The sequence below is a fragment of the Desmodus rotundus genome, chromosome 2, assembly GCF_022682495.2.
Source record: "Desmodus rotundus isolate HL8 chromosome 2, HLdesRot8A.1, whole genome shotgun sequence".
Lineage (NCBI taxonomy): Eukaryota > Metazoa > Chordata > Mammalia > Chiroptera > Phyllostomidae > Desmodus > Desmodus rotundus.
Window position 1 is genome coordinate 98714594 of NC_071388.1, and position 18610 is coordinate 98733203.

The window sequence follows — 18610 nt, forward strand, 5'->3', positions numbered from 1 at the left end:
ATTTGATAAAGTTCAAATATAAAAGCAATAAATGAGAGGGAGAGTAATGGAGGGGATGGGGACAACTGTAACTGAATAAAAAATATAAAATATATGTTTAAAAAAGCAAAAAATGAATATAACATCACTAATTCTCTTCATTACATTAGAGCCTGAGGTTGGCAAATTATGGCCAGACTAGGGGCACAGGCCTGTTTGTATAAATAAAGTTTTACTGGAACACTTATTTTCATATTTCTATTCCTGCTTTTGTGATATGATGGCAGAGTGGAATATTTGTGGTTTAGACTATTTGGGTTTCAGAACCAAAAATATTTACTACTTGGCCTTTAACAGAAATTCTGACCCCAATACTAGATAATCCAATAATATACTTTGTGTAAAAAACATAATTTACTCTCCTATAATAAAAAGTGGCTAAATACATAACTATCACCAGTCTTAACAGCATAAAAATGCCAAAAACTTTGCTTTACCATAAAGGTTTTCTTTCTTCAACAAAGAATTGAGTTCGTTCATAGAGTTGAAGATGAGGATGGACTCTACTGATGCTCTGTATCGTCCAGAATGCTCAGTGTTGATGTTCAGTCCCAGGCTTTGAATTCCTTGGCCCGCCTCTATCCCTTCCAGGAGTGGAAGCTCGTGAGGAAGAAAACTGGCAACTATGCTGTGAAGAGTTGGCTCCTTAGAATCCGGATCCAATAACCAGCATGCCACCTGAAAGGATAGCAGTATGTTTTCTTGATTTTTGTCAAAGAAATTTCTGCATTCTTAAGTTAAAAGGGGGAAAAAGAAAGCTCATTTTCACTTCATACTTTTCAGTGGTCTTCCTACAAGAAGAGAAGAAAAAGATGATTGTACCAGGACTCATTTTTGGTACCAAGAAGAGCAGCCGCCTTCAAAGAAGGAAAGCATATAACTTTTCCATTACTGCAATGCTCCTGCTGATCTGGTTCTGCAGTAGGCTTAAAACCAGTGCCTCTTGGGAGCAACCAGAATAACATTTGATAGAGGATTGGATAAAGAAGATGTGGGATATATATACAATGGAACACTACTCAGACATAAGGAAAGATGAAATACTGCCATTTGCAACAACATGAATGGACTTTGAAAATATTATGCCACGTGAAATAAGTCAGTCACAAAAAGCTAAGAACCATATGATTTCACTCATACATGAGATATAAAACTGAAACGTAGACACAGACAACAGTGTGGTAGTTACCAGTGGGAAGGGGGTATAAGGGTAAAGGGGGCCACATATATGGTGGTGGAAGATCGTTTGACTTTGGGTGGCGGGCACACAATGTGATATTCTGATCATGTACCACAGAAATCTACACCTGAGACCTATATAATCTTATTAACCAATGTCACCCAAATAAATTTAATTTAAAAATTTATAATTAGAAAAAATAGTGCCTCTCAGCTAACTGAAACCATGTTTCTGAAAATGCAGGTGGACTCTTCTCCACTAAGGCTGATGTTGGGTAAGCCATTATAATAAAGATGGGCCTACATAGCATCAGGTTTGTTTAATTCTTTCAACATCGGAAGAAGTGAGACCTAAATGTTTTATCATTAAAAGTTCATATCCAGAGTTTTAGAAAGCCTATGGCTTTCCCCCAAGGATGAGGGCCTATTACCATGATCATCCAACTGGTCATTTGATTGCTATTTTTAGCTTCCCAATGAGACTAGATCTAGCAGAACAAAACTGGATTTAGAATAAGGAAATATAAGTCCAGTTCAAAATTCTGACAATTACTATATGGCTCAGTTACTTCTTTTGTAGGTTAAGGATATAGTTTTATAGAGGGGTAAAATATTGTGAATTATAATAAAAAATATAAATATCATCTTTGTCCCCAGTCCCCATGTCTAGCACAGAGCTTCCAATACCCTTGGAATTTCCTAAGTGTCAAGAAATGTAAAAGTGTCTTTTGTTATATTAATAAGGCAACTTTTGGAATGCCCCTACGTTGCCTAAAGATGGAGGTCAGAAGGGGCTAGAAACTAAATTTATCACCAATGGGCAATGACTTTTTTCAAGATTTTATTTATTTAGTTTATAGAGAAAAGGGGAAGGGAGAGAGAACAAGAGGGAGAGAAGCATCAGTCAGCTGCCTGTAATGCCCCCAACCAGGGACCTAGCCCTTAACCCAGGCATGGGCCCTGACCGGGAATTGAACCAGCAACCTTTCAGTTCACACGCCATTACTGAATCTACTGAGCCACACTAGCCAGGGCTCGGCTGATTTACTCAATCACGCCTATGTAATGACTCCTCCTTAAAATCACAAAAAGGAGAGGGTTTGAAGAGCTTTGTGGTTGGTGAACACATAGAGGTAGTGACAGAGGCCATGGGAGCTCCTGGCCCCTTCCCACATACCGCACCTATGTATGTCTTCACCTTGCTGTTGATTTGTATCCTTTAATATCCTTCATAATAAACTGGTAATCTAGTGAGTAAACTGATTTCCTGAGTTCCAGCTTCTCTAGCAAATTAACCAAACCAAAGGAGGTGGGAACCTGTGATTTAGATGGTCGATCAGAAGCACAGATAACAACCTGGGCTTGTGGCAGGAGTGTGAAAGGGTGGCAGGATATCTTGTAGGACTAAGCCCTTAACTTGTGTCAGAATTGAGTGGAATTGTAGAACACCCAGCTGGTATCCAAAGAATTGTTGGAGGTGTGGGACACCTCCCCCCACCATATTAGAAATGGGTGATCAGAACCCTTTCGGGAGGTATTATAAAAGTTGGCAAATGTTTCTTATAAAGGTAAGATTTTATAAAAGTTTATCTTCTTACATCAAGTGTTTTGATTCACAATTTACAAAACAATTATGGAATATTTCAAGTAGTTTATGCAAAAGTGCTATATAAATCTGTGATGCTACTGTAGTTTCAATAAGCTCCTATTACCCATATTCTCATTTTGGATTCTGTAAGATCAAAATTATGTGACAACCATCCTGGCCTGGTGGCTCAGTAGGTGGGAGCATTGTCCTGTACACCAAAAGGTTGCAGGTTCGATCCCCAGTCAGGGAGTGTACAAGACACAACCTATTAATATTTCTCTCTCAAATCGATGTTTCTCTCTATTTCTCTCAATCAGCCTCCCTTCCTCTCTAAAATCAATAAACATATCCTCCTCAGGTGAGGTTTAAAATATTATGTGACAACCTTTTATATCCAGTTGAGGTCGGTTTAGAAACTACATGGCATTTGGAGGGTGGAGGAAGGCAGAAGAGGGTAAAGGCGGGGACAAGTGATGACAAAGGGAGACTTGACTCGGGGCAGTGAACACACAGTACAAGACAGATGATGTGTTACAGAACTGTACACCTGAAACCTATATAATTTTATTAATCAATATCACCCCAATAAATTCAATTTAAAAATTAAGAAACTACGTAGCATTTATCACATGTAAACTGAGCCTGGCTTGAAGTATAGAAAATGATAGCATCTTTAGTTTATCTAGCACGGCTTTTGAAAGCCTTTGCCATAAAAGCTGAAGAAACTAAGAAACTAAAAACTATTGTGTTATTGATCATAGTTTTAATTACAACCAAATACAGTTAGTCCTCATTTAACGTTGTCCATAGGTTCTGCAACTTTAAGCAAAATGACCATAACAAAACTAATATTACCATAGACTAATCAATATAAATGAGTTAAGTTCCTACAATGTAGAATGATAGACATTATTTGAGGATACGCTATAGTATCATATCTCAACTCAATATTAATATTCCACAAAAAGATATCCTTTTGAGGGCTATGATGCTGTGAATAAATGTCTTCCAAAAATGCAACATAGTGTTAAGTGTATATTACAATAACATAGGTTACCCTTTCCTTAAAAACGCAGTCATCATTACAAAGAGCGGACCATACTTTGGTCCTATAGGAAAGTTCTCAAGGGGCGAGCTAGTAAGGTGATTTGTCTCCATGCTAATTGACCCCTAACTGCTATTCCTCTGGGCATCTCACAGCTACACACTTGTATTTCCTGCCTCTATTCTCAGGGATATTGGAAACATCCTGTTATCGTATATCTAAATCAGACAGTTCTCCTTTCATTTCTCTTTTTTTAATTTTTATTGAATTCTTAACTTAAACTTTATTTTTAGAGCATCTTTAGTTTCACAGCAAAATTGAATAGTATGCACAGAGATTTCCCATATACTCCTTGCCCCCACCCCACACAGCATCCTCACTATCAACAATCCATATCAGATTGAAATATTTGTTATAACTGGTGAACCTACATTGACACATCATTGTCGCCTGAAATCCATACTTTACAGCAGGGCTATTTTTGTGGTTTGACAAACGTATAATGACACGCATCCGCAGAGCCCTACAGAACACCGTGTTCTGCCTATTCACCTCTCCCTCTCCCTAACCCCTGGAAACCACTAATTTCGTTACTGTCCTTAGAATTTTCTCTTTTCTGTATCGTTGAAATCATACAATGTATAGCCTTTTCGGATTGGCTTTTTTCACTTAGTAACATGCACTTAAGCTTCTTCCGTGTCTTTGCACGGCATGGCAGCTCATTGCTTTTCAGTGCTCAATAATAATCGATTGTCTAGATGCCCCACAGTTTACTCATCCGCACACCTACTGAAGGGCATCTTCATTGCTTCCAAGATTTAGCAATTATGAATAAAGCTGCTACAAACATCCGTGTGAAGCTTTTTTTTTTTTTTTGGATGTGTCATTTCTAATATACTATAAGACAGAAAACTTAGAACATACAACTAAAATAAAATTTCATCCGCAATTTTAAATATTGCTGAGGAAAGATATGAACTTCAGAGCTTGGCATTCGTGACATCTCTGGTTTCAGCTGCGCTGCGGCACTTGGTGCCTGACACTGTGTTCTAAGTGGGTGGGGTCACCAGGAAAGGAGTGACTACTCTGTAAAACTGAAGCTGCGTGGTAAACAAACACCAAGTCATTTAAACATTAGCCTTAAATGTTAAAGACGTTAAGTATGTAAAAATTAAATAAGACATAGAACCTTAGGATCTTCATAACTTTGTTCCAGGGAGATTCCACAAGACAGAAGAAGAATTTTATAGCTCTGGATGAAGTCATAGATGACGACAGTGCGCTCCTTATCAGATTCCTTTGGAAAGCAGGACTGAAGGTGCCACATTCTGTCCTTCACAGTCAGGTTTGGATCCAGAGGAGGTGGGACCAAACTAGCACTAATTTCTTAAAAGAAAAAAAAAAAGTCTTCAGGCAAAAATCACGTGCATTCACATGAAACAGCACCCTATAATGCAAAGACTGAAAAAGACTCAAAGTCTAGTTCCATGTAACCAATAATTCAGCGTGACCTTATGGAGGTCATGTCAGCTACATGGATAAAGTGCTTCATAATCCAAAAATTATGGTTTGAATCAGGTGATTTATAATGCTCTATTTATTTAGGCAGAAGAAAATTTTAAATATCAAGGTTTTTAAAAATAAATTTACATTTCTCAGAATGAGGAATTAAAGACAAAAAAGGTATTTTAAAGTGAGCTTTAAAGGAACTCCTTTTAAGGGGAGATTTAGTAGGAATATGTAATATTATATCTTTAAAAAATAGTAGTTCAAGTAACTACTCACCCTAACATATTTTCCTGCAAAACACTTGAAAATATTTCATGCTTACTCAGGAATAAATGTTATATGGCATCCTATAAAATGTTTCCTTTTCAATCAGCAAGGTATGCAACAACCATAATCACAAAGTATTTCCAGAACATATCTTTTTAATTCCAAAGACTTCTCCTAGGCTGTGTGATTCAACTACTGTAGATATCTCGCTCATCACTGCCTCTAGATGAGCTCCAGACCCAGTCAAAAGGAGGAAAGATGTATGAAAAGAAACTACTATTATCCAATCTTCAAAAACAAACCCTCAAGATGGTCAGAGAGTCCCTGATGCTCTACTACTCCCCAGAAGAAAACATAGCATTAGTAGCTACTTCCATGTGACAAGCTGAAGGGAGTAAGGGTGGCCTTTCTTAAAATAGTCATTATAGTTAATATATTAAATAATACACACACTACAGCCATTATCAAAAATTTCTTTAATTCTAAAAATAAATTCTTAGTAAATATCCCGTAATGATTCTCAACAAAGAAGCCACTACCTCATAGAGGCTACATTAAAATTATATGATGAAATTGCCGACTGCTGATTACATACCAGAATGCTTCTGTTCCCTCTGCAGTGAAATATAATAGGCATCTCTTCCACCCCAGCACACAGCCAGTCCAATCACTGAGATGTTATTACAACCTCTAACAGGCAATCCATCATCTCCAATAAGAGTTTCCTGAGGTGACCTAACTAAGTAAATCAAAAGTGAAATAGTTAAAAATCTCTAAAAATAATACCTTTAAACTGAACATTAAAACAATGATAATAATTTTATAAGCCAGGTGGTAAAAGACAAGTACCATATGATCTCACCTATAAATGGAACCTAATCAAGAAAACAAACAAATGAGCAAAATAGAACCAGAGACATGGAAATAAAGAACAAACTGACAGTAACCAGAGGGGTTGGGGGTAGGGGACAAGGGAGGAAAAAAAGGGAAGGGTCAAGTCCAAGAACATGTATAAAGGACCCATGGCCAAGGACAATGGGGGCAGGAAGAGGATTGATTGTGGGCAGGACAGGGGAGAGCAATGGGGGAAAAATGGGGACAATTGTAATTGAACAACAACAAAAATTTTTTTAAATAAAATAATGCATCTCCAATTTTACAAAAACATAGGTCAAGAACCAATCTATTTTATTTACAATTACATTCCCAATACCTGGAAAATTACTGGCTCATACCTGTTTGATTTCAGTAAATGTTTTTTATCCCTCTAACCTCTAGCACAGAAAATGTGTTCAATTTTATGTGTTGAATGAAAAATGGAATGTGCTATTCAACACTGACAAGTAAAATCTTGTCATTAACACATGTGCTCTATGAATTGAATATCAGGCAAGTACTCAAAACTTAATGGACATTTAAGGTCTCACCTTTAAGTGGAAACTAATCACCAAAACAAAAATACAAGGAAAATGTAACCAAAGACATTGAAATTAAGAACAAACTGACAGTAACCAGAGGAGAGGTGAGAGGGGATAATGGGGGGACAAAAGCGGGGAGGGTTTTCAGGAACTACTACAAAGGACACATGGACAGCTATTCCCCACGATACAGAACACTTACTTTCATGAAGCGAGACAGGAATATACATGGTAGTATCTGACCAAACAGTGCAATACACTCAAAACCTGGAAGAGCTCACTGAGGCTGGGGATAGATATTTCCGTACAGGATTCACGACTATCAGAGGATGTACAAATTCCATTTGAGACAAGTAGTGGAAAATGTAGCTAATGTACATGGTGAAAAATATAGTGCATATCTGCTATGCACCTTTGTGATTATATAAATGAATAAGGTATTATAATTTAATAGAAAATCATGAGCACTGGTGATAAAAAAAACATCATGTAATATACACCATCAAGATATGATAAAACTGATCTATATTCAAAATATATACCTTAACTTTTACAATCATATTCTAATATTTCTATATTTATATAATAACATATTACATATATTATGTATTATGTATACACATGCAATTTTTTGAAGAAAAAGTTGTTTTCTTATTTCACCCAAGGACATGCCTATTGATTTTAGACAGAGACAGAGAGAGAGAAACATTGATTCGTTGATTCTCATATGCACGCAACCCTGGCATGTACCCTGACTGGGAATTGAACCCATGCTTAACAGCGACCTAACAGCTTACAGGATAATGCGCCAACCAACTGAGCCACACTGGCCAGGGAGAAATGTTGTATTTAATGGTAAAGCTTGGCATGTACTAGCACCAGGCATGGCCTGGAGCTGAAGCTGCAGAGACCTCCATGAAGCCTCATAAAGTGAAGAGGATTAGGAAGGCAACCATCAAAACGAAGAGCTCCTTGGCCTCAGAGAGGGCACAGCCCAGATGGTATAGGAGAAAGAGCTGCTATTTGAGATGGGCATCCCAATGATCAAGCTGCCAAACATTGTTCCAATACATGCCCCTGCACCAACCACACCAATTGTGGTGGCCCCAGCAGCAAAAAGCTTGACCACTATGTCAATGTGCCAAGAAATAACACTGATCTGGAACTTCTGACAGGTCACCTAGACTTGGGAGCTGCTGTAGAAAGGCTAATTAGATGAGACCTTTGACCTTCTGGTAAGGAGGCAGACACTGCCTCAATTATCCAGGTACACAACAGTGGATCAGAGCCAGAGGAAAGAGTAGTACTTCAGTGGTCTGCATTTTTTCAGTCCCCCAGCTTGAGCTCTTGGTCTCAGTGCTCAGCTCTCCCACCCATGTTTCCTGGGGTCAACCATCTCTTATACCAGAGGGCAACTATTATTAATCTATCTGTGCTGAAAAATAAGGCTGTTCTACATGTTAACCCACATAAGAGAAACTTATTAAACTTTGGATAAATTTACTACACTTAGTATCCAATACTGAAAAGTCACAGACCCATCTCAGTCCACTATTATATATATAAATGTGAAAAAAAATGTATTTCTTACCTTGCTTAAACCTACCACCAATAGTAACACTTCTAGAAGATGTCAAATTACTGTTCTTTTCACAAGCCAGAGAGATGGAAAATCGCTTTTTGCACCGCAACTCCTTAATGAACGTTTGAAAGACAGTTTGGTCACTTGCTACATCGATTATAGCCAAGCCTTCTGCACTGCATGAGGTTGGAGTTAACTGAGACCCATCTTGTGATAACAGCTGTGAAAAACTTGTATCTCTAATAGAACTATTGCCTTTCACATTATTTTTGTTCTCTGGACTTAAATCATGGTTTTTAATATCTGATGGTGAGCCAAATGAATAACTTTCACCAAGTTGTAAAACACCACTAGTTTTCTGAAGTTTTACAGGGGATGTTCCAAGAATACTGGGAAATGACAGCTTAGAAGCAGATGCTGGAATTGGTGTAGGGGGAATAGGTCCATTGTCATCAACTGCACAACTTTCTTTACGAGGCAAGAGGGATAGGGTTTCACCATGAACAGCATTGTTCTCTGGTGCCTCAATCTTGCTTTTTACTTTAATATTAGGGGAGAATGAAGTTCCCTGCACTTGATTTGGCTCCAAATTTGAAACCATTTCTTGTTTATCATTTAATTTTGTATTTTTTCCTTTCAAACTAGACAAGCTTATAGCTGTTAATTTTAGATTTTCATTTTCTAGAGGACTGGACACTTTATCTAAAATCTCTTGCAGTCCTGGACTTAAATCAAATGATGCTCCAGACCATATGAATGAATTATTCTGCCCTGTCTGAATTAATTTGGATTTTTGAAGATTTTCATCTTTATCTCCTCCAGTTACATCTCTTTGGGGATAATCATTACCAACTGGATCACTCAGTTCTAATGCTTTAAACGATACTGCAGTTTTATGATTATCTTGGACAGGAATTATATCTACATTGTCCAAAGCGTCAACCACCTGAGCAGAGTCCATTTCTGAAAATAAAATAGACTCATCACTGAAACAAGTCAACTGCTGTTGATTATCTTGATTTTCATCCACATTTGATTTAACTGGGCCCTCTGGTTGTAGCCACAGAGAATCACTGAAATGGCCGGACATTACTTCAGAAGGAAGGGGTGCTTCTGCCCCCACATCAGGGGGTTGTTCTTTTACTAGGTAGTCTTCACTGAAACTGTCAAAGAGCAAACTATTACTCAAATTCCAACTTGTATCAGGAACTGGCAGACATTCTATGTCAGTGGGAGTTCTCTTTTCAGGGACCAGAGATATAACTGGTTTCATAGCTTCTTGTGTTTGATAACCTTCAAGAAAACTGTTTAATTGGGAGTCGGTAACAGAAAATTCATTCCCTTTAAAGCAAGGGCCATTTTCCCTCAATAATATTGGAAAATGAAGAAGTGGGCTTTCTGGAGTCAGGATATCACCCCCATGTAAACCAGTGCTTTGCTTCATAGTATCTACAGTCTTTGGTTCCAAATTATCTTTATTTATCGCTCCTGGAGAATGTCGTTCACCGGGAAAGGTAATGTGAATCTCATTTTGAAAAGGGCTCGAGCCCTGTTTGTCTAGACTCTTCTGCATCATCTCTGTTGCCAGGCTGGTGTCCTTTGTTCCTTGTTTGGCATTTTCAGTTGCCATCTGTTGTATAATTATCTCAGACTGAGTATCCAGGTAGAAACTATCTTCAAAATCACAAGGAACTAACCCTAAGTCAGAAACACAATTATTTTTAGATTTGTTTGCTGCGTAAGCATCTGTTTTTTCTTGTATTCTAGAGGCATTTAGAACATTCTGCTGGCCTCCAGATTCACCAAATGCCCCAGCTGATAGAGGTACTCCACTGGGTAACTCAGTGCTGCTTATATTATCTCCAGATACCTGAAGATTATTTGCTTCCTTTTCCTCAGCATTAAACTTTGTACTTTTACACTTGATAATAATAGCATTCGAGTCTGTATTCATATAATGACTGACTGTATCACAAGGCATTTGTTTCTCTATTATTTGTTTCTGTTTGGTACAATTAGTTGTCTGTTTATCAGACTGCTTCTCCAGGCACTTATTAACTGGATGGGTATCATAGTGTTTAACATAACCATTCTGGTTTTTTGAATCACATAGTATCAGCACACGGTCTATTTTTTCTGACTCAGTAACAGCTAATCCTCTTCCATTTTCACTAACCACACGGGTAGCTTGACAAGTCCCTTTTTTACTCCAGGAACCTGTGATAATATGTTCCACAAGAATATCATTAGTTATTGTTTTGTTCCTTGAACAACTTTGTTCTGTTTGTGATGGGAATGATGCTCTGTTATGCTTTTCTTCAGCACAAGAAGATGTATTTTTAGCAAATGGCCCTGGATTTCTAAATCCCGTACTCTTATCATCTGAGGTAAATGAATCTTCACAAACACGGTCAAACTTACTCTGTTTTTGTAAATCAGTTTTACACATCTCAGCGTCTTTCACAGGGCTACTGTCTCTGGATTGTTTTAGATGCTTTCTATATTTCCAAGATCGAAATGAGGTTGTACTCATCTTTTCTAAACTGAAATTCACAGCTTCTTTTTTTGTCTTCTCAGATAAGATAGTCTGAAAAACTTTCTTAGTTGTTGTTTTTCCTTCATTCAAAGAGGTTTCTAGCTTCTCTTTACTTCTATTCAAATAAGCCCATTTTCTTGCTCTGGAAATTGAATGTATCTGACATTCTTGATGCCCATCCTGAAACTGATAATAAAAGGAATTTGTATGCTCCCTACTTTTACCTAAATCTTGCACTCTATTTGGTGAATGCTTAACAGAAGAATCACTCAGTATTGTGTTACTTTTTTTCTTTGATGTTAATCTTTCACAAGAACTCTTAGTTTGTTGTATAAATTTACAATCCTTTACTTCTGATTCACTGCTGGTCAGTGAGGATGTATCAGAATCTAAAAGGGGATGTGGATTCCATTGCACTCCCATTTCAACTAAGTCCTGCTGTAGAATCATTTTGGCTTCTTCCACTATAAGGGCTGCGGCTTCCCTTTCAGTTAAACCTCTTCTGCCAGTCACCCAAATAGTTCGCATATTCCGACGTTCTTCAACGTCTTCCTCTTCCTCATCCACTGCCTTTCGGGCACTAAGAAGGAGAGAGCAAAAGAAATAAATTAATTCATTGATTCACTCATACAACAAATATTTGTTAAGCATCAGCTGTCCTAGGAATGGAAGAAATGGCACTAAACAAGAGGGAAATATACCTGCTCTCAGAGAGCTTACGTAATAGTTGGAGAAATCAGAAAACAAACAAATAGTAAAATATAGTGTACATCAACTGATGGTAAGAGTTGTGTACAAAAATGAAACATCAGGAAGGGATGAGAGATGAAATTTTTAAATAGCATAATAAGGAAAAGCCTCACTAAGACAGATTTTTTTTAAAGGAAAACCTAAAAAAAGTGAGCATCATAAAACTTTCATTGTACCAGCAAAATACAAGCAGTAATCAAAAAAATCCTGGCACATAACAGCCCTGAACCAGATGGCTTCACTGGCAAATTTTACTAAACATTTGAAGAAGAACTAACACCTATCCTTCTTAAACTATTTCAAAAAATTCAAGAAGGGGGAAGACTCCCAAACTCTTTTTACAAGGCCAGTATTATCCTAATTCCAAAACCAGGTAAAGACACAACAAAGAAAGAAAATTACAGGTCATATCTCTGATAAAATAGGTGCCAAAACCCTCAACAAAATATTTTTAATCTGGATCCAGCAACACAATAAACAGATCATACACCATGATCAAGTGGGATTTATCCTAGGGATTCAAGGATGGTATAACATTTGCAAATCAATAAACAGAATACATCGCATAAAAAAATGAAAGACAAAAAACATACAATCATATCAATAGATGCTTAAAAAGCACCCATTTATAATAAAAACACTCAGAAAAGTGGGAATAGAAGGAGCATACCTCAACATAATAAAGGTCATATACGAGAAACCTACTGCCAGCATCATACTCAATGGGCAAAAACTAAAAGCATTACCCTTAAGGTCAGGAACAAGAAAAGGGTGCCTGCTTTCACCACTCTTAATCAACATAGTACTGGAAGTTCCAGCCACAACAATTAGACAAGAAAAAGAAACAAAAGATGACTAAATTGGAAAGGAGGAAGTAAAACTATCATTATACACAGACAATGTGAAACCCTACAGTCTCCACCAAAAAACTACTCGACCTAATAAGTAAATTTGGCAAAGTAGAGGGATACAAAGTCAATATTCAGAAATTAATGGCATTCTTATTCACCTACAATGAAGTATCAGAAAGAGAAACTAAGAAAAAAATACCATTTACTATAGCAACAAGAAAAATAAAATACCTAGGAATAAATTTAACCAAGGAGATAAAGATCTGTACTCAGAAAACTATAGAACACTAAAGAAAGAAACTGAGAAAGATGCAAATGAGTGGAAGCATATACAATGTTCATGGATTGGAAGAATTAACATCATTAAAATGTCCATACTACCCAAAGTGATCTATACATTCAATACAATTCCTATTAAAATACTAATGGCATATTCACAAATATTCAAAAAATTTATATGGAACCAAAAAAGACCCCAAATAGCTTCAGCAATCCTGAGAAAAAAGAACAGAGTTGGAGGGATCACAATACCTAATATTAAACTATACATGGACACTGTAATCAAGACAGTCTGGTACTGGCATAAGAACAGACACATAGATCAGTGGAAGAGAATAGAGAGCCCAGAAACTAGTCCATGTCTCTATGGTCAATTAATATTTGACAAAAGGAGCACGAGCATACAATACAGCAGGGGTGCCAAACCCATTTTCACCAGGGGCCATGTCAGCCTCGTGGTTGCCTTCAAAGGGCTGAATGTAATTTTAGGACCGTATAAATGTAACTACTTCTTAACTAGGGGCAAGGAGCTCAGCACTGCCACCAGATAGAAACAAGGTGCTGGGCCGGATAAAACAAGGAGGAGGGCGAGATTCAGCCCACAGGCCTTGTGTTTGCCACCTGTGCAATAGAGCAAAAACTGCCTCTTCAATAAATGGTGTTGGGAGAACTGGACTGGTACATGCAAAAAAAAGAGAAACTAGACCCCAACATACACCCTATACCAGAATAAACTCAAAATGGATAAAGGACTTAAATGCAAGTCATGATACCATAAGGCCTAGCAGAAAATATAGGCAGTAATATTTCAGACATCCCACATAGCAATATTTTTGCTAATATATCTCCTAGGGCAAGGGAAATAAAGGAAAAAATAAATGAATGGGGCTACATCAAATTGAAAGGCTTCTGCATAGCTAAAGACATCATCATCAAAATGAAAAGGGAACTGACTATATGGGAGAATGTATTTGCCAATGATACATCGGACAAGGTTTTAATCTCAACAATATATAAAAAAACTCATATGACTCAACACCAGGAAGACAAACAACCCAATTAAAAAATGGGCAAATGAACTGAACAGACACTTCTCCAAGGAAAACATACAGATGGCCCATAGACATATGAAAAGATGCTAAGCATCATTAGCCATAAGAGAGATGCAAATTAAAACCACAGTGAGATATCACCTCACACCTGTCAGAATGGCTATCATTAATAAATCAACAAACAAGTTCTGGTGAGGTTGTGGAGAAAAGGGAACCCTAGTGCACTGTTGGTGGGATTATAGACTGGTGGAGCCACTGTGGAAAACAGTATGGAATTTCCTCAAAAAGTTAAAAATGGAACTGACTTTGACCCAGCAATTCCACTGCTGGGATTATACCCTAAGAATTTTGAATCACCAGTTCAAAAGAAACTAAGCAGCCTTATGTTCAAAGTAATGTTATTTACAATAGCCAAGTACTGGAAACAGCCTAAGTGCCCATCAGTAAATGAGTAGATAAAAAAACTGTGGTACATTTGCACAATGGAATACTATGCAGCAGAAAGAAAAAAGGAACTCTTACCATTTGCAACAGCATGGATGGAAATGGACAATATTATGCTAAGTGAAATAAGCCAGTTGGTAAAAGGTAAATACCCTATGATCTCACCTATAAGAGGAATCTAATGAAGAAAATAAACTAATGAGGAAAATACAACCAGAGGCATGGAAACATGGAACAAACTAACAGCAACGAGAGGGGAGGAGGGAGAGGGATAATGGTGGAAAGAAGGGGAAGGCACTAGTCAAAGAACATGTATGAATGACACATGGACGTAAACAATATTGTGGGGACTGATCAGGTTGGCTGAGTGAAGGAGGGCAAATGGGAAAATATTGGGACAACTGTAATATAATAACAATAAAAAATTAAAGTATAAAATAAAACTCTCATTGAAAACAAATCCTCCTACATGATATGAACTCTGGACAAAATACCTGAATGAAGTTTAGAGTGACCCAAAGAAAGTAGAAATCAGAAAAAGTTGAGACAAGAAGCAAAAAAGAGCAGTAAACTGTCACACTTTTCATCTGAAGGTAGGCTCCAATAACAACCATGAAGGGTAACTTGGATAAAAATCTGGAGATTCAATTCAATTAGATAAATCAAGTAGAGGTATAAAAATTGTTAAGGAAGAAGTAAAATATCTCCATTTACAAATGATATGACTATATACCAGGAAATCCTAGAGAATCAATGATGAGAGTAATTCAAATAATAATGGGATAAAAATATATAAAAATCAATAGCTTTAATAAATTCAAATAATAATCATGTATAAGGCATCTTAGACGTGAGCCATCATTTAAAACAATAAGGATGAAATAGAAATAAATTTAACAAGAAATGTATAAAACCATTATGAGGAACACTTTAAAACTCCTAAAACATTGTATGTGGAAATCTTTTTAAAACTCCTCAAAATCACAAAGACTATACCAAATGCAAAGATATTACCTATCCTTGCATAGGTCTGACTCAACATTACAAAGATGTCAGTTCTAAGTTAAATTTCAATTCAACCTCAATAAAATATCAACAGACGCATTAAATTTCATATGGGCAAACATGCAAAAATAGTCAGGAAAATAATGAAAAACTATGAGGGGAAGTTGCCCTACCAGACATTAAAATGTGCTATAAAGTCTTTTATTTAAGAGCACTGTACTTGCTCGTGAACTGACAAAAAGAGAGTAAACAATAGAAGTTCAGAAATAGGCCTAATTGCATATGGATATTTAGTATATGATGAAATGGCATCTCAAATAACTAGGACCAAGACCAACTTTTTTATAAATGGGAAAAAGATAAAATTAAATCCGGACTTCATATTACACACAAAAATAAACAATAAATGCATCAGGACTCTAAATGCAAACTTGAAATAGAGAACAAAACCTGTGAATCCATCTTTAATTTCAGTGTACAGGAAAGCTTTCCAACTATGACAATTTAGAAGCAAAAAAGATTGATAAAAAATAAATCAATAGAAAAATAATAAAAATTCTGCATGGGGAAAATGAGGTAAAAAAAACTCAAAAGACAATTGATACATTTTGAGAAAATATTTGCAATATACATATCAAATAAAGAGTTAAGAATCCTAATCAACTTAAAAAAGAAAAGATTCTTTAAAAACGAGAGGAGACTTCCAGCCAAGATGGAGGCATAGCTAGATACCCGTCACTTCCTTGCACAACAAAAGAAAGGATAACAACCAATAAGAAAAGCAAAAAACAATCAGAACTGCCAGAAAACTGAACTGTATAGAAGTCCAAAAACTGAGGAGTTAAAGAATAAACATTCATCCAGACTGGCAGGAGGGGCAGAGACAGGCAGCCAGGGTGGAGGGGATGCATGGCAAGTTGGCAGCTGGCAGACCACATGGTCCCACATTTGTGTGTGGATAAAAACCAGGAGGAACAACTGAGGAGCCAGCAATCCTAGCCACACAACCCAGGGTCCCAGCACCAGAAAATAAAGCCCCATAACCTCTGGCTATAAAAAACTCTGGGGGTTTCAGTGGAGGAAAACTGCCACTCTCTCAGGAGTCCATTTGAGGGTCCCATAGGATGCAAGAAGGTACATAAGCCCACCCACTAGGGAATCAGCAACAGGGCAGCAACTGGAAGTGGATAGAGTAATCTTGGATGTAGATTACTCTACATCCAGTAATCCAAGATTACTCTAACCAGTTGCTTGCAGAAAGCAGGGAAGTAACTGAAAGTGGGCAAGAGCCAAGCAAGTGGCACTGTTCCCTCTCTGACCACTGGCGAACATACAGCGCCACCCTGATGAATACCTAAGGCCCCGCCCCTTACAACATAACAGGTGTACCAACAAATAAAGGAGACAAACAAATATGGCCCAAATGATAGATCAGAACTCCAGAAAAAGAACTAAGTGACAAGAGGATAGCCAACCTATCAGATGCAGAATTCTAAACACTGATAATCAGTATGCTCAGAAATGATTGAGTACAGCCTCAAAATAAAGGAAGAAGTGAAGCTAATACAAAGTGAAATGAAGAAAAATACACAGGGAACTAACAGTGAACAGAAGGAAACTGGGACTCAAATCAACAATTTGGAACTAAGGGAAGAAATAAACATTCAACTAGAACAGAAAAAAAAAACTCACATTATTCAAAGAAATGAGGAGAGGCTAAGGAACCTCTGGGACAACTTCAGATGTATCAACATCTGAATCATAGGGGAGGCAGAAGGAGAAAAGGAAGAGCAAGAAACTAAAAACTTATCTGAAAAAATAATGAAAGAAAACTTCCCCGATTTGGCAAAGGAAATAGACATACAAGTCCAGAAAGCCCAGAGAGTCTCAAAGTTGGATCAGAAGAGGGCCACACCAAGACACATCATAATGAAAATGCCAAAGGTTAAAGATAAAGAAAGAATCTTAAAAGCAGCAAGAAAAAAGAAGACAGTTACCTATAAAGGAGTTCCCATTAGACGATCAGCTGATTTCTCAAAAGAAACTTTGCAGGCAAGAAGGGGCTGGCAAGAAGTATTCAAAGTCATGAAAGGCAAGGGCCTACATCCAAGATTGCTCTATCCAGCAAAGCTATCATTTAGAATGGAAGGGCAGATAAAGTGCTTCCCAGATAAGGTCAAGTTAAAGGAGTTCATCATCACCAAGCCCTTATTGTATGAAATGTCAAAGGAATTTATCTAAGAAAAAGAAGAAGATCAAGACTATGAACAGTAAAATGACAACAAACTCGCAGCTATCAACAACTGAACCTAAAAAAAGAACAAACAAAAGAAAAAAACTAAGCAAACAAGAACAGGGACAGAAGCACAGAAATGGAGATCATATGGAAGGTTATCAGCAGGGAGTGGGAAGGGGGAGAATAGGGCAAAAGGTACAGAGAATAAGAAGCATAAATGTTAGGTACAAAATGGACGGGGAGGTTATGAATAGTACAGGAAGTGGGAAAACCAAAGAACTTGTTGTATGTTGACCCATGGACATGAACTAATGGGGAGGAATGCTAGAGGAAGGGGGGATAATGGGCAGAGGGGAGCAAAAGGGAGAAAAAATGGGACAATAGTAATAGCATAATCAATAAAATATACTTTTAAAAAAGGAGAGGAAAAAGACCAAAATCCATAAGAAATATAAGGAAAAGATATAACCAGATAATCTACAAAGATATAAAAAATAATCCTGAGACATGAAAAATATATTCACCACCACTCACAATTATAGAAATGTACCTTAAAACCACACTAAAATACAGTTTTTCATCTATCAGACTGGTAAAATGAAAACCTTAACAGTGGATTCTGTTGGCGAGGCTGTGGGTAATAGGGCTGTAAGAGTTCAACCCCTGTGCAGGGAATTTGGAATCTAATAAAGCTGCATATGCATTCACCTTTGGAAATCCCATGTGTGTGAATTTACTCACCACCAACAATATGAAAACACACATGCACAAGGTAATTCATTGCAGATTGTTAGTAAACTGTTTGAGACCATCTGAATGAGGTTATCTGA

The 18610-nt window shown here is 37.2% G+C and overlaps 1 protein-coding gene across 5 annotated transcripts in view; it reads right to left on the minus strand.

Annotated features, from left to right (window-relative positions):
• Positions 1-18610, minus strand: part of POLQ (DNA polymerase theta) — a 143580-nt gene that overhangs the window by 73380 nt on the left and 51590 nt on the right. For all 5 annotated transcript variants that reach the window (XM_045185961.2, XM_024578062.3, XM_053918417.1 and 2 more), the window contains 4 exons: positions 8637-11743; positions 6223-6366; positions 5041-5237; positions 477-717 (listed from right to left, as the gene is read on the minus strand). In XM_045185961.2, coding sequence (XP_045041896.2) covers positions 477-717; positions 5041-5237; positions 6223-6366; positions 8637-11743 — 3689 coding nt within the window. The remainder of the gene's footprint in view (positions 1-476; positions 718-5040; positions 5238-6222; positions 6367-8636; positions 11744-18610) is intronic.